Source organism: Lygodium microphyllum, chromosome 28, assembly GCF_053477565.2.
Source record: "Lygodium microphyllum isolate KBCC chromosome 28, Lygodium_microphyllum_v1.1.10, whole genome shotgun sequence".
In the NCBI taxonomy this organism is placed as follows: domain Eukaryota; kingdom Viridiplantae; phylum Streptophyta; class Polypodiopsida; order Schizaeales; family Lygodiaceae; genus Lygodium; species Lygodium microphyllum.
The window spans coordinates 76,033,193-76,049,562 of NC_141162.1; the positions used below are offsets into that span (position 1 = coordinate 76,033,193).

General features: G+C 42.1%; 1 protein-coding gene across 3 annotated transcripts in view; it reads right to left on the reverse strand.

Annotated features, from left to right (window-relative positions):
- Positions 1 to 14,319, reverse strand: part of LOC148011618 (ribosomal RNA small subunit methyltransferase, chloroplastic-like) — a 75,508-nt gene extending 61,189 nt beyond the window's left edge. The window contains exons 1-3 of one of the 3 annotated variants that reach the window (XM_087670935.1): positions 13,999 to 14,319; positions 11,812 to 11,961; positions 11,661 to 11,717 (exon numbers count right to left, since the gene is read on the reverse strand). In XM_087670935.1, coding sequence (XP_087527061.1) covers positions 11,661 to 11,717; positions 11,812 to 11,961; positions 13,999 to 14,223 — 432 coding nt within the window. In that variant the 5' untranslated portion in view covers positions 14,224 to 14,319. The remainder of the gene's footprint in view (positions 1 to 11,660; positions 11,718 to 11,811; positions 11,962 to 13,998) is intronic. The other 2 variants (XM_087670934.1, XM_087670936.1) reach the window with 2 other exon arrangements.
- Positions 14,320 to 16,370: the final 2,051 nt, after the last annotated feature.

A 16,370-nucleotide genomic window follows, 5' to 3' on the forward strand; every position in this document is an offset into this window, starting at 1 on the left:
AATTTTCCCATCTTGCATGTTTCTCCTGCAAATGCTTTTGAGTCTTGAAATACTTCAAGCTTGATGATCAGTTTTAATAAGGAATTCATTGCCTAAAAGATAATGTTTCCATATCTTTAAAGCATGAACCACTGCTAAGAGCTCCTTTCCATAAATGTCATACCTTTTCTCCACATCATTTAGACGGCGGCTTTCAAAGGCTACGGCATGGCCTTCTTGATTTAGCACTGCACCAATACAATCACCGCAAGCATCTGCTTCCACCACAAATGGTTGTACCAGATCTGGAATGATAAGAACAGGTCCAGAAGTAAGAGCTGTTTTCAGCCTTGTGAAGGCTGCCTTCTCTTTTTCCTTCCATTGGAAAGAGATCTTCTTCTTTGTAAGGTCATGAAGTGGAGAAGCCATATGTGCAAAATGCTTGATAAAGCGGCGGTAATAAGAGCATAAGCCAAGAAACGATCGCACCTCATGTACATCATGAAAATGAGGCCATTCTTGGATTATCCTGATCTTTTCAGGATCCATCTGAATCCCTTCAGAAGAGATGACATGCCCAAGGTAATTTATTTTATGCATGAAAAATTCACTCTTTTTACCATTTACCAAGAGTTGATTTTGTTGAAGTAATTGTAGGACAATTTCCAAGTGTTGATGATGCTCCTCTTCATTCTTGCTAAAGACAAGAATATAATCAAAGAAAGTACCAACATATTGTCGATGCTCTCTAAAGATGCGCTCCATCATTCGATTAAAGGTGGTTGGTGCATTGGTTAATCTGAAAGGAACCACCAAGAATTCATAAAGACCGTATGAAGTGCGGAAAGCAGTTTTGTGTACATCTTGTGGTATTACCCTAATTTGATGATAACCACTCTTTAGATCAATGCGGCTGAAAACCTTTGAGCCTCCTAGACGATCGAAAATGTCGTCAATTCTGGGAATAGGAAACCGATTCTTCACGGTGATTTTGTTGAGGGCTTGATAATCAATGCACATCCTGAATGTGCCATCTTTCTTTTGAACAAGAAGAACCGGTGAACAAAATGGTGAGCTACTTGGCCTAATTAGCCCACGGTTGAGTAGGTCTTTGACTTGCTTTCTGATTTCTTCTTGTTGAGGACGGCTCACACGGTATGGTGCTATATTAGGAGAAGAACTGCCCGGGATAATATCAATATCATGGTCTTCTGGCCTTTCTGGGGGAAGCTGATAAGAAAGATCTTCCGAAAAACAATCTTTATACTTTTCCAAGAGCTGAAGTCGCTCTTGGTTTTCAGCATTCATATTATCTTTTACATCAGTGACATAAAGCAAACAACATTCAACACAATCCTTAATTGCTCTAGAGACTTGCATATGGCTTACCATAGGTATGGTGTCTCCAGAAACTCCAGCTTGGATCTCGTACTTCTTGCCTTTGTTGGTGAGTTCTACCTTCTTTTTCTGAGAGAAGATGGTTGAATCTACTCTATGATTCCAGGGCATGCCAAGAATCACATTGCAACCATCAAGGTGTCCGATACAGAAGGTATCTTCGTCATTGTAACCTTGAATTTGAAACTTCAGCTTGCCAATGTATGGTGTCACAGTCTTCACTGTGTCACCTTCATCAGCATTTAAAGCTTGGCGAACTTCTGCCGGAGTGTCCATCTCTTCATTCTTTAATCCAAGCTCTTTAGCTAATTGCAAGGAAATGATATTTTCATTCGCCCCAAGATCTATCAAGAATAGTGCTTGCTTACCTTGCAACTGTCCCCAAGCTTTTAATAATTTGCGCGTCTCTGGAGTGTGAGTTGTGTTTGCAACTACATCACTGATAGCATTGATTTTCACTGGCGACTTAGGCTTGTTGTCAGAAACCTTGCTTTGTCCCTTGTTTGGACATTGCTTTGCTATGTGGCCTGTTTGTCCACATTTAAAGCACTTCCCTTCTTTCATAAAGCGTTGCTTTTCTTCTTCGGAAAGTTGCTTTGCTTGTGGGTATAGATTGGAGCGAAATAGAGGAGCATTAGGAGGTGCATAGGGCTTCATCTTCTTTTGATTTTATGGCTGCTTTTGCCGCTGTTTTTGTCCTTCATTTGGGGCTGAATACTCCTCATCATCAGCTACTCTCTTCTTATCATTCTTTTGGAATGATTTGTTGCCATTGTGCTCCATTTCCCATGTCTCAGCATGGTCAATGAGTTCCCTGAGACTAGAACAATGATAATGATTAAGAGCAGTACGAAGTTTAAAATGCAAACCTCCTTGAAACTTCCTAAGCTTTTCCGAACTGTTGATCTTCTTGAAATGTTGGACCTTCAAAAGTAGCTCCCAAAATCTCTTGGTATAGTCACCAAGTGACTCATTTTTCCTTTGCCAAAGCCGATCCCATTCCATTTTTACATCTCTTTTGAAATGAACAAGAAGAAATTGTCTTTGTATCATGCGAACAAAGGACCGCCATGATTTTGGGGCAGCATGATCATATTCCAAACCCGTCCACCAAGTATGGGCTAAGTCAGTTAAATGTAAAGCTGAGAACTTAATCTTTTCTTTTTCTTTATACTTGTCACGACCATACAAAATTTGAAATTGACGAATAAACTTCAGAAGAAGATCGGGATTTCGGGAACCATCATACATACTGAACTTGATCTTCTTTTCAAGTTGAGATAGTGACTTAGTCTTCTTCTTCTTCTTATGCCTTCGTCCATGCCTGGATCTTGAGGTTGAAGATGATGAAGTGCTTGATAGGGATGAAGATGGAGACGAGGGTGAAGAATGTCGACGCCTTTGACGATGATGAGGTCTTCCACGAGAAGGGTGTGACTCTTCGTCACTAGAAGAGAGTCCATCAGAGTAGGCGCCAGATGACTTTGAAGAAGAGGATGAGCTTCGACGCGATCTCTTTCTTTGTCTTGAAGTAGAATGAGACTGCCTCTTAGAAGTAGTTGGACTTCTTGATCGGCTCCTTTCATTGGTATGGCTTTGTCTCCTTGAAGCAGATGGGCTTCTTTCCTTGAATTCTTTGGGATTCTCAACTTTTTCTAGTTTGAGAAGTTAGTCACGAATTTGCCGATTCTCCTCTCTAAGACTTTGAATGGCTTGAAGGATAGCACTCGACTGATCCATTGAGATTCTTAAGAAAAAAATATATGCTCAAGCACTCAATGCAAGGGCTGAAAACAAACAAACTTATAATTGTAAGCACTACCAGTGTTGGGGTGAGGACCGAGCCAAAGCTCTGATACCACTGTAAACGCCCCGAACAACGTAGTATGCTTAACAATTATGATATTCGCTTGTTTGGAGATTTAATATAAAAGAGAATGAACACTTAAAGCTGAAAATGAAAATTACTCACAAAATTACAGCCATGAAAATGTAAAAGTAATGGAGACAAGATTGAGGGTTGAAGATGGGCAACCCCCCCCGAAGGAATGTATTTCTGCTCAACCCAAGTCCCTTAGGGAAGAGCTCAGTTACAATCAAACTGAGAGTGAGAAGAAGTAATTCTCACTCTCACAAGATCATGCAAAGATGTACAAACACACATGCATTATCTATTATGCAATGATAAGAACTGATTTCTTTACAGTATGAGAGAAGAAAGAGGGGAAATCAGCCTTTCTCCATCGTTGAACAGTAGTACATGGATAGGGCTTGCTTCTTGTTGCTAAAATGGAAGAAAGAGCTCGAGAAGGAGGTGCTGTAATGAATTTACAGGCTTGCTGTCCTGTAAAACAACAGTAATAGAAGAGGGAATATGGAGGAATTTGATAATGGAGAAGTGAGGGATGATGATGGGGATGGATGGGGCCAGTTTCTGGCTATCTGTGGGTGCTGTACATGAGTTTACAACAAAGAAAAATGATGCTAAATGAAGAAAAACGAGCTCTTATTTATAGGAGAGAGAAGAGCTAGTACAAAAGGGGAAAGTGGAGTAGCACAAGACAAGTGTCCAGCCACATGGCATGAGATGTGACCAGTGGTGGGACACTTGGAAACTTGTGTGACAAGTGTCTTGACACTTGTCTCTTCTCTATGGCCTTCCTTTTTGGGCTGAATACTGTCAAGAATAGAAACAACCAAATTTAGTAAACACAATCAGGGTACAAAATTTACTATTTTTAGAATGTCATCCCTATTTTTTAGGACTAGCATTTTTAGGCTAATTCGAGGCTCCTAAAATTTAGGGACCTCCTAAAATTTAGGGACCCCCCAATATGGGTGTCATATGAAAGCTTTTTCCGTGTACATCGCAAAAATGGTATCAGAATCTTCATGTGACTTTCCTATGTAAAGAAATGTGCATTTCAAGCTTTCAGCCCACACATGCACATTGTACAAGCATTTCATGATCATGCCATCTTGTTGATTGTAACTGTCTGTTCTAGCGGATCTAGCCCACACTTCAAGGCATCAATCCTTTCTGTGTGCGAGTCTAACCCTGATATGCATGAGTTCTAGTCACAGGCGCCCAATCGGCCATATAGGTGGAAGTGTGAACTATCTTTTCTCTAACCCACCGCGTGGGTCCACCATAACCTGTGACCACTCATCAGTGGCCAGCTCCAATGCACTTTTCTTTATATCTAATTAGTGCAAAGGAAACAGATTTAATAAATCATTATATAGTCAAATTAATGAAAAAGGATACAAATTCTGTTTCTATAGAGTTGTGACATTGGTGCTGTGTTTCACTTAACTTATAAGGTGATTTAGAAATAGGGGGTGTATCCCTATCTGTGTCAATTGGGTGATTTATATCACCCCTATCTGGTGGAAGGCCACTTGGTAAATCAGAGGAAACACATCTTTAAATTCATCTAACAAATCACTTAATTCATTATTTACATTCAACTCACAAACATAAGAAAATTGTTGCTTTTCAAAGGGTTGTTTCTTGCCCTTAAGAAATGGCATTTTCCTTTTAAATTTGCCTATAAATTTTGAGGTTTCCAATTTCTTAGTCTTGGGCTCTGTATCAGTGAGACTAGAGAGTGTACCTGGACACGTACTATCTTCATTGATTAATGCAAATTTAATTGCCTCTTCAAGCGTCTTAGGTGAACTCCTTTTTACAAGCCTTATCTAGTCCCCTAATGAATCCTCTTGTCTTTTGAAATTCATCTATTTCTTCTAATTTGAGGATTATCTCACGATATTCCTCCAAATATGTCAGCAAGGATCTTCCCTTTTGTCTGACATAATCCCAATCTTCCCAATTTCTTTCCATTTCATTTTCAGGAAGGAATTCTTTCAAAAAGACCGATTCAGATTGAGCCCAAGTTTCAGGTATTTTATTTGCCTCCTTTAAAGTTCGCCACCATTTATATGCCTTTGGCCCCAAATTTAAACTGGCCTCCAGCGCTTGGAGATGTAGTGGAGTATTTTTAAGTTTGTGCAAATCCTCCCATTTTTGGAGAAAATTAAAGATAGTGTCTTTATTTCTGTCTTTTTCCTCCCCGTGAAACTGAGGGGGTTTCATATCTTTTAACACTGGATTATCCCTCAGCTTTTGGTGAGGTTCTTTAGGATCTCGCATAGGTCATCTAAATCTTTCGATGAAGATAGAATATCCGAGGTTTCTAGCTTATTTTTATCCCTTTCTAGTAATAAGATTAATTGAGATTTTATTTCGGTGAGTGTTTGAGTTAGAAATTCCATTTGAACCCCCTGTGCCTGCACACGAGCAGTAAGATCATCAAATTGTTCTCGTGTGGCAAAAAATTATTCCCATTGTTCTTGTATCTCCGTTTCATGGGGATCTACCATAGGATGGTCCCCAGAACTAGAGCCCTTAATTACCCCCTCTCTCCCTTTCCCCTCCATTAATACACTGGAATTGGAAAGCAAATATAAGAAATTTGCGTACAAAGTTGGGGTACTTCCCTGATTACAATAAAACAAAAGTCAATGATCCCCGTAAAGTAGAGATGGCGGGAAGAACGAGGCAGCTGGGAACACGGCCTGTCGGTAGGAGCGCTGGGTATGGGCGTAATTAATCACCCCCTGTCAGGTCACATGGGAACACAGGCTGTGAACCAAAAAGATTAAAGATTAAAGATTAAAGTGGGACTTAGTCCCAGCGTAATCGCCCGCAGGACTATTGACGATAGATGTAATCCGTCTTGCCCCTGTTCGTCGTGGTCGCCACCAATAACACGAAAAATGACGACTGACATGTCCCGGTGAAGACAGGACCCGGCGACTCTTCGCAAGGATAGGACCCGTAGCCCTTCGCAACGACAGGACCCGCAACTTTTCGAAAGGACAGGACCCATCGGCTCTGATACCAGTGTGGGATGGATGAAGGATGACGAGTATCCAGTGTGGATGAATGACGAGATGACGAGAAGTAGCAAAAAACTCCTCACGATGGTTCTCTCTGGCGTGTATGAAATGGCACGAGTGATTCCTTCTTTCACCTCCCAACCTCGCCTAGATGAGTGTTGGCTCCTCTCTCCCCGTTTCCTCTGCCAACCGTCCGCTTTAGGTGAGTCCTACTATTCTTGGACTCACTTACTCTCTAGGCTCCCCTTGACCCCGTTCAGGTGCCCAAGGCCCCCGGACGGTCACCCCTCGCGCCTGTCTCCCATAAATTACCTTATTAATGTAACACCATATGTGGGAACTCCAACAGTCACAATGTGTGACCGGCCTTCCCTTATTCAAATGTCACTTAAAGAATAAAGAATGAAGTGACAGTGATGGGTGCCCGCTGCTTGTAGTGTACAGGTGTGCAGGGATTGTCAATGTAATGAATACACGAGCAGTTAAGCATAGGCGCCTTTACCACCAACATCAAGTGTCATTCTGCTCAATAGCATCCAACTCCTACTCCATAGCCTTCTTTCAATGTTGTGATTGTAAAGCCTCCTTTACGAAGGTGGACTCCTAATCTTGCATGCCATGAGTCATCAAGCTTGATGTATATACCCAATTCCTCCAAGAGCACCGCAAGCCATTCTGCAGCTACTACTCCTCAAGGACTCCCTCAATTCTTAAATCACGGGATGTATCACAAGCCCAACAAGGGGGCTAAACTCCCCTCGCCGCTTTGCCTCTGTCAAAGTCTTTGAAATGTCCACTCGTGCCAGCGAAACGGGTAAATCCGGTGGTAAAGCAATCTCCCCCTCCACTAAGGATGGAGCCTCAATAGGAAGAGGCTTCAAAGGCACTGGAGCAAGTGCCCAACTGTCACCTGGATCTCCAAGGATGGGGTGCTCAACACCCCCCTTCAAATGCATTGGAGCAAGTGCCCAACTGTCACCTAGATCTCCAAGGACAGGATGATGCTCAACACCCGCCTCTGCAACTAGAAACTCCACAAACTGAGCATCTTGACTCATATATACCTCCTATGAAATGGGATCATAAAGCTCGTATCATTGGGACTACGAGCTATAACTCACAAACACCTATTTCTTGAAAGTCGGCTCAAACTTGTCCCCCTTCTTCTTTGAGATCTGAACATAAGCATCACACCCAAACACCTTGAAATAAGAGACATCCAGCTTTTGACCAAAGTAAACCTCAAAAGGTGCCATACCAACCACGGCCAATGTCCGAGATTGATTAAGGATGTGGACAGCAATAGCCACTACTTCGGCCCATAGACACTAAGGTGTCTATCGATGCTCCATCATAGTCTGGGCCATCTTAATCACATTGCAATTCTTTTGCTCCAATATGCCATTTTCTTGAGTTGTGTTGACAAACTCCTCGTGAATGCCACCATTTGCACAAAAACAAGTTAGCTCATGGCAGACGAACTCCTCTCCCTTGTCGGAACACAAGGTCTTGAGTTTCCTGTTAGACATGTTCTCCTCAAAGATCAACCAATTCTTAAAGTAAATTCAATGTTTCTCGTGTCTCTTTATCATCCTTATTAGAGGAAGTAGTTGTGCTAGGACCTTTTGCTTCTATACCTTGAGAAGATGGCTTCTCAAAGGTTTCACATAGATGTTGCCAAGCAAATTGAGGGGGTTTTTATGGTCTTCTTAGGTTGAGAAACCATGATGGGCCTAACAGAGGAGGGAGGAGAGAGAGAGGCTAGAATTTCATCTTCCTCATCAGGCAGCCATTTCTCGATTGGAAGGTGGCGACGCGAAGTGAAGAAATCAAGAAGACGACTGCCCATGTCTTCTTTGCAAGCTGCCATGGCCCCTCCTCCAAAAAACGGCGCAATATGGGGGCGTCGTTTTTTTGCAGCGGTTGTTTCAAAACCGCCTCCCCCCCCCCCTCCCCCATCACGAATTTTTTTTAAGTTAGGGGGCCAATTGGCCCCCCAAAGGGCCATGCCCAAAGTCCTTTTTTAACTTTCGCCATTTTTATCCTTGGTACTTTCTGGCTCCGCATCTCGACCGTCCAACACCCGAATTTAGTTCTGAAAAATCCTGACTAACTGACTCGACATCCCACACGCATCATGCTACTAAAATCATCAACAATAAGCATAAAGTACAAACTCCCCTTGATCTCAAAACTCCATCCTCATCGATCCACATAAGTCCATCAAAACAAGCTCTAAGGGCTCCTGAGCCTATCATGAAGCCTTTCTAGGAATAGCATCTCTATGTTGGTTGCCACGAATCCAAGATACACAAGGCTGGTGGCTCACCACAATATCTAGCAAGCCACACACAAGTTGCCTTCTGAAGGTACTCATAATTGAGGTGGTCAAACCCAACATGCCATAGCTCAATCTAAGCTTGAGAAAAAATAAGAAGAGAAGAAAAGGCAAATGAAGACCACATCTTGTAGACTCCATTCTTCTCATGACCTGCACAAAGAATTTGTCGAGAAACGCCATCAAGAACGAACAAGAGAGAAGAGGGAGAGAGAAAAAAGACAGAAGAATGCGGAAATGTGCAATCAATGAATGCTGCTGAAATGAAGAAGGCAAATATACAAACGGGCTGTCAAAGTATCTCCTTGAGCCAATCTCTCTCTCGCCACCTAAATGACAAGGGAGATGGACTGGCAGCAAGCAAGATGACTATAAATAGCCGAAAATAAGGCAATAGAATAATCAGGGTGGCCAGCAAAACTGACCAACCAGCAGCCGACTAGCTACAATAAATGCCATAAGATCATGATCAGCTGTTGTACTACCATGTAGCATTGCCCCTGCCCAATATAAGGTACCTGCAGCTGGTGACTGCTGGAAAATGCCCAAAAACTGACAAGAGATGCATAATTGTGCCTGAGAGAACTGACTATACCAACTGTAGCCTGAGGATGCTAGTCCTAGGGATGACTAAATCTCTAACATTAATCAATCTCTTAAAGCAGGTTAAGGATATTTTCAACTCGCCTATTCTAAGATGAAAGATCTCGATCCCAACATTTATCAATACCTCGTTCCAATGAAGCCTGATGCTGTCCATACTTGGCAACATCACTACTGCATGGATTTGCATATATCCAATAATCCAAGCTAGTTAAGCAAGAATTAGGCAAACTTCTACAAGTAGGATCCATTACTCCAATAGACAAAGTGGAATGCATTTCCCCAATAGTCATTTTTCATGTTATTAGACTAAATAAGCAACCATTCCAAACCCCTTCCCTTGTTGAGCCACTAATATTAGGGTTTGCACTAGTCATGAGTTACAGTACCTTAATCCGTAATTAGTTCTCCTAAAGCATTTCTTGCTATCACGAAAAATGACTGGCTTCATTTTTAGCTAGTGGGACAAATGCACCAAAATCCTCTATACATAGAGTCAGTTATTTGATCATCCTTCGTCCTTGATCAGTCACATGCTCAACTTCAGCCATCAGCCCTCTATCCTCACACTCCTGCTCACACTGCATCTGGAGCTGCTGCTGGTGCTGCCCATCCAGATGGCATCACCACCACTGCAGGACATCAAACTGCTGTCCCAAGTTCCAACTGCCACCCAACCTGCCACAAACTGCACTTTGGAGGCTGATCACTGCCACAACGTTGTAGACAAGAGATCCATGCTGGTTGCCTAGTGTATGAGCACATGTATGTGGGCAGTGCCCTAGTGCATTACAAAATCAACTCCATCTATGACCCAGCCCCTATGTCCACTATGCAAGCTAGTAATCTAGATTAGGATCTTGCCCAAAAGTTGGCCAATGATGAGAAAAGAGTGGCTCTGTTGAAAATTCTCATATCAACATGTTGGGCCTCTGTTTGTGGCATAAGCTACTACCCCACAAGTCACTACCGTAGTCTTTGTCATGCCATTAAAGACCATCCTCAGGGCTCTCTTCAAGCCTCCTGAGCTTTGGGACAATACCATAAACAATAACTCTAAGTCTTCTCTAACTCTATACATTTCACGCATGCCATTGGGCCTTTGCCATAACTGAGCCATGTAGCAACTACCAAACTCCTATGAGCTACTAATGTGTGCCTTATTGTATTTTTGGAACTTCTTGTAGCATCTGAAGCTCCCCATTTTCAAACGGAAGGCTTTTCGTATAAGGAGAATTGCCCTCTAATAAGAGGGTTCAGGGTTGTATGTCATGTGGCACATGTGGACAAGAGATAGATGAAGGGGAGTGGACTACAAATGTAGACACATTCAAGTGGCAGAGCGATAAAGGAGATTGTCTCACGATGGCAATGTTTGGATGTAGATGGCTGAGTCAGTGTGTCCCAATTAGCAGGCGGAGCAGTCAGCGACAGCAGGGACACGCTGGGGGGTTTCTGGTCAACAGGTCAACAAGGGCTGCACCAAAATGTGACTGACCTGATTGGCGAGGCTGGAGGGTCTTTGGCAACGCTGAAGCAACTCACATAGGACACATGGACCAAATCTTTTTCTTCTCTTCCTCCTCGAGCAACAATAAGCAACAAGTACTTCTCTTCTTCTTCTTCCTTTACAGCAACAGCACCAGCAGTAAATTCCCTTCACATATATTAATCTTTGCTGCTCTAATACCACTGTTGGGTATGGAGTCCAAGAGGCGGAGAGTGCAGCTATGGTGGTTGGAACTCCATGGATGGGAAAGAGAGAACCGAATTTTAGATTGATCGAGTGAGCTAAAAGTAGAAAAGCTAGGGCCTCAACATCTAGGCCAAGATACACACCCAAACTTTTGATCCTTATTAAATGTTTGGTTGTGTAGAAGGTGTTCACACCAACACACACACACACACAATATATCGTGTTCAGACCCTTCATTTATTACTACATCTACTTGACAAAGAGATCAAAACACTCCAAATTTTTTATTTGAGAGAGATGACTTATAAGTTTCAACAATAAATCAGAACTCACCTAAAAAGAGATCCAATGGAAAACTTAAATGTCACTAAATAGGCCCCCCTTCACCTTAGATCAAGGCTTGTTATAATGTTACATCAGCTGTAGAGTGCATCATGACTGCAGTCCTGTGCTGTGACTGCTTTTACTTGCATCATGGCTGTGTTTGCATGATGTGTACTCCAACATTAATTATGTGGCTTGTTGTGGTTTGTTGCCATAGTTATATTTTGGTTAAGAATGCATATTGATTCAGCCCCACAGGTCAGTATTTTGATGGCTGGCACCCTTTAAATCTTTTTATTTCTTCCTCAATCCTGGACTCTATTTGATCTTGAATGAAGCACTATGTTTTTCTGACTACAATGCTCATGCATATAAGAAACCCCTATATGCACATAACGATGTGAACTTGCACCGCACCTGAACCTGATTATCGCCTTGAAATCGTTCTATCACCAAATCAGCCATAGCAGCATCCTGAAATACACTGTTATCCTCAGCTAAACTTCCAGAAATGCACCGTAATGGCAGTCAACTCTTGAACAAACATATTCTGGAACAAGAACTTCACCTTTTCAACTGCAATTATATGAGCACCTGCTTCTACTAGACACTTTGTGAGGGCTCCTGTTCCTGGTCCAATCTCTAAGACTAAGTCATTTTTCTCAATGGATGCCGTTTTCACAAGCTCCTTGTTGATTTCTTCATTCACCATATAATGCTGCAAGAAAATTAGCAGTAGTCCAGAACATGAAATGAAGCCAACTCCGAAGCTATTACTCTTCTTACTCAGCAACAACTTGTACAGATATGCAGCACCATTGACTTTCCAATACCACTGATAAAAAATTACTCGTACTCAGCAACTCCAAGCATGGATGCAGACACAAACAGAGCTTGCATCTTCAGCCAGTGCAAGCTTGGATATAGAAATAACAGAGTGCTCTCATCCTAAATGAAAGGTTTTCTCTATGTAGAAGATGTTTGGTACAGAGAGTTTCTTTCCCACATGGATTGACTAGCACAACATGCCAGCCTTCGACCACACACACACACACTCATTTATTTCATTTTATATTTATACTTATATTTATTTGTGTTTGTGTGCACACGTATGCATGTGTGCATACCTGCCTGACTGCATGCATGCATACATGCATGAACATGTGAATTTCTAGTCACATGATTTGGTGAGAGTGCACTCGAAAAACTTCTACCTTGCATGGCCTGCCCAAAATATACATACAAACAAACAAGTTTGAAGGAAACTCAAATAATTAGAAACATGTAACTAAAGGGATAACATGGTCACAAAAGTTGCTTCAATCTAAAGTTTCTGGCTTTACTTGATAAAACTGTGAGCAAGCAAGTCACATATCTCCCATGTGCCATTTTCATGGATAGAGTCCATCTCTGACTACATAGCTGCTATCCAATGCTTATCCTCCAAAGCATCATGTAAAGAAACAGGTTCCTTGTTGCATGCAATAGCTACAAGTGCCTATGCAACCAAGTTACCCTGTGAATAGTGAGTGGCTGCTCTAGTTCTACTAGGAAGTGGAACGGACTGTTTGCTATCACGTAATGTATCCAATAGCCATCTAGGGACTTTTTTAGCTTTCCAAATAGCAGCCCTCTAATGAGCCACTTCACAAGCAATGCCCTCATCAATGGGCTAAAAATCAATGCTGTTATTCAGCATGTGTTTGCTGTTGATTTTGCTGCTGTGAACCCTCAATAGGTTGCTGAAATTGACCAAAATCAGCTACACTTTGCTATATGATCTTTATCAAGCTTGATAGAAATAAAGCATGTTATCGTGACCATCAAGCACATCTCCCACATAAGTACTATCAATGCACATTAAGAACTATGACTTTCTTGGATGCAAGTTTGATAAAGGTTGATGAAAAGCCTGGTTCCAATGAAGGCTTTCATCTCTAAAAGAGTTAGCCCTACTGCAATATCTACTTGAACAATAACGATGCTTTAGAAATTGCTGCCAATCCTTCAACGATTTGTAGAGAAAGGACACCCCTTCTTGAGATAGACCAGCAGACAAATGATTTAGTCATCAAGTTACTATTGTCCTATCAAGCTTTATGCCAGCCTATTTTTGCTGAAGGAAAGTAGATACCGATATGGCGTTGCTCGCTAGGGAGGACATAGGAAACCATTCTTCATCAATTCAGCAATGTTAAAAAGGGGATATTCCTGAAAGCAAGGATTATTATCAAACTTATACAACACATCCATGTAACAAATTTGCACAGTACCAACGTAGCTATGTCGTACCATGTATGAAATTTGCATATCACCAACGTAGCAGCTTTCACACAGGAATTGCGGCAATAAGCATCCAAAGGAGCTCTGTATCATTGAGACTACGGGAACTATGGCCTTCAAAAGACTGGGCTCGAAGGAACGCTCGTTCCTTCCTTCCCATATTTCAGCCGGGAGACACACACACACACACAGAGTCATGGGGAATAAAGTATCACATAATGCATCTTAAAAGAAGAGCGATGACGCATAGCTCTTCCTGACTAAGCAGATTAATAGGATGCACACGGGACTGAAGCCACAGTGCACTTGCAGGGGCACAAGCCCTTTTCTCTCCTGAAAATGATTTTAGTAATGCAAAATAAAGCACAACGAACAAGCCATTTGACACAACTGACGATGATGGGAAATATGAGCAAAGCCATTGACTTGTAAAATGGTATCAACGTAGTAAGTCCGTGCGAGAAGAGAAGACCTGGCCGAGCCACTTCTTCGGGGTACGATTCTTGGATTTGAGGGCCTTGAGAGTGCTATGATAATTGTCACGGGCCTGTGCGGGTCTGCTAGCAGGCCTTAAAGAGACGCGCGAGGTTACAAGGAGGGAGGACCGACCTGCCCTTACGGCGAGGCTGGGTTGCTCTTCTGCTGAGAGGAGAGAATGAAAGAGCGTACTGCGAGAAAACTGTGTGAGAGCCAACATAGCTAGCAGGTAATGTGTCCCTCTAAGATCTTGTCTTTAATCTGCTCGACATCTTTTTTTGTTCCATCTATGGTAAGGGGTGCCGAAGAACCCAGCCCCTATACTACTACTGTAATCTTTTTTGTAATGTGGTAAAATATATTAGGCGTGATTTTCTTCCGCCGCTTAGTGTGGGGCTGGCACTATACGTCAGCTTAAGTTTGGTGCTTCGAACTTGGAAGCACCATTATCACTATTGGTTAATATATTTCTCATGTCACTTCGTGTCAGTATTGTCTCGGTGCTTTGCATTAAAGTTTAAAGGATCTCTCTCTCTCTACCCCCCAAAAAAAACCATAAGCCCAAAAATTTCATGCATTTTTAGTCTTATAATTCAAACTTAGAAGCACCATTATTACTACTAGCGTTCCTGGAACGCTATCCCGCTTCGTCGCGAAGCGGGGTGCCTATCGCACAGTGGATAATGCTATCACAAAAACATCGCATGCTTTACTCTCCTCTATATCGCACGGCAGCTTCACTTCCCTATCGCACAGTGGATAATGCTATCACAAAAACATCGCATGATTTACTCTCCTCTACTCACAACCCCTCTATCTCTCATCCCATTTACACCTCCCCCCTCTATCCACACTCACTTAATCACTCCCAAATCAATTGCATTCAATGGAGTCGAATGCACTCTCTCTCTCTCTCTCTCTCTCTCTCTCTCTCTCTCTCTCTCTCTCTCTCTCTCTCATGTATAAAAGGCCAAATATGCATTTGCATCAAGGAGTACATAGACTCATATATACATGCAATGAGCATGCACCAAACGTATAGACTTGTATCTATACTTGCTCTGCATAACAATTAGAAACAACTTGTATCCTTGGATGTTACAATGAGAAATAACATTCCTACGGTGAAACGAACCACAAATAAAAGATATATGAGCCACACCACAAATTTAAGTTTATCCAAGCATTGCATGCAAACTCCCAGTATTAATAACCCACATAGGTGAAGCAATCACTAGGGAAAATTCCATTCTCCAACACAGCATGCTCAGGAGAAGCAAGTCCCATTGCCACTCTTCGTCCCGGTGATGGTACAGGGGACATGATAGTCCTTCCTCTCTTTCTTGCACCTAAAATTTTAAAAGCTCACAACGTAAATATGAACATATCCAACAATTGACAAAGATCACTTAACATTGGAATAACAATACCTGGCTTAACACTTGCAAACCCCTTGGCAGGCATTGTCACAGCTTGATATAGCGTCACAAAGCAACTGAGGTCCTTAAATTCATACGCCGACCACCCCCTTGGTATTCTATCAGTGTGAGATCGCCGAAACCTCTTGTCCTGCTCAGCTTCACCCATATGCACTCGAAAGCATTGAGTATACCCACAATGCACCACCTCAATAAAGACTGGAAGTAAAATCTCTATGTTGACATCATCATACAAACGCTCAATGACCCTTGCAAGCGTTCTTCTTATAATATCATCCGTTGTCACTGCGCGCAAGTTACATTGCAGTTCCTTCTAATACTCAGAAGCTGGATAATAACCCCAGCTTGGAGTAGGCATCTGCAAAAGTCAAGCAAACACTTATATACAGTGCAGGGAATATATACTCAATTACCATCGAGTATATGCCAACCGAATACAGCTTTGAGACTATCTCACCTACACACCAAGCAAGGACTACGAAGCCATCAAAATTCAATAGATACATCTCTAAAAAAATGCAAGCATATCTTCCACTCTCCAAAAAACTCATCTCCGTATGCATCTTTGCAAAAAAGCAATGCACCTCATTGCATCTTTTGAAGTACCTCCTTGTACGCAATGTTCGTCGTGACATTCACAGTGCTTCCATCCTCATCTAATAACACCCTCACACCACATGAGGATTTCACCCTTGAAAATGCAACATACAACTGTCCATGTGTAAATACTGGTGTCTTTAAGTAAAGACCAACAACAGACAATGTCTGGCCTTGCGACTTATTGATTGTCATAGCAAAGGCCAATCGAATAGGAAATTGCCTCTGCCTCATAGCAAACGGAAACTGTAAGGTGCTAGGAATAAAAGCGATCCTAGGAATAAAAACTCGCTCCCCTACATTTGTCCCTGTTATTATTTTAGCATCTATC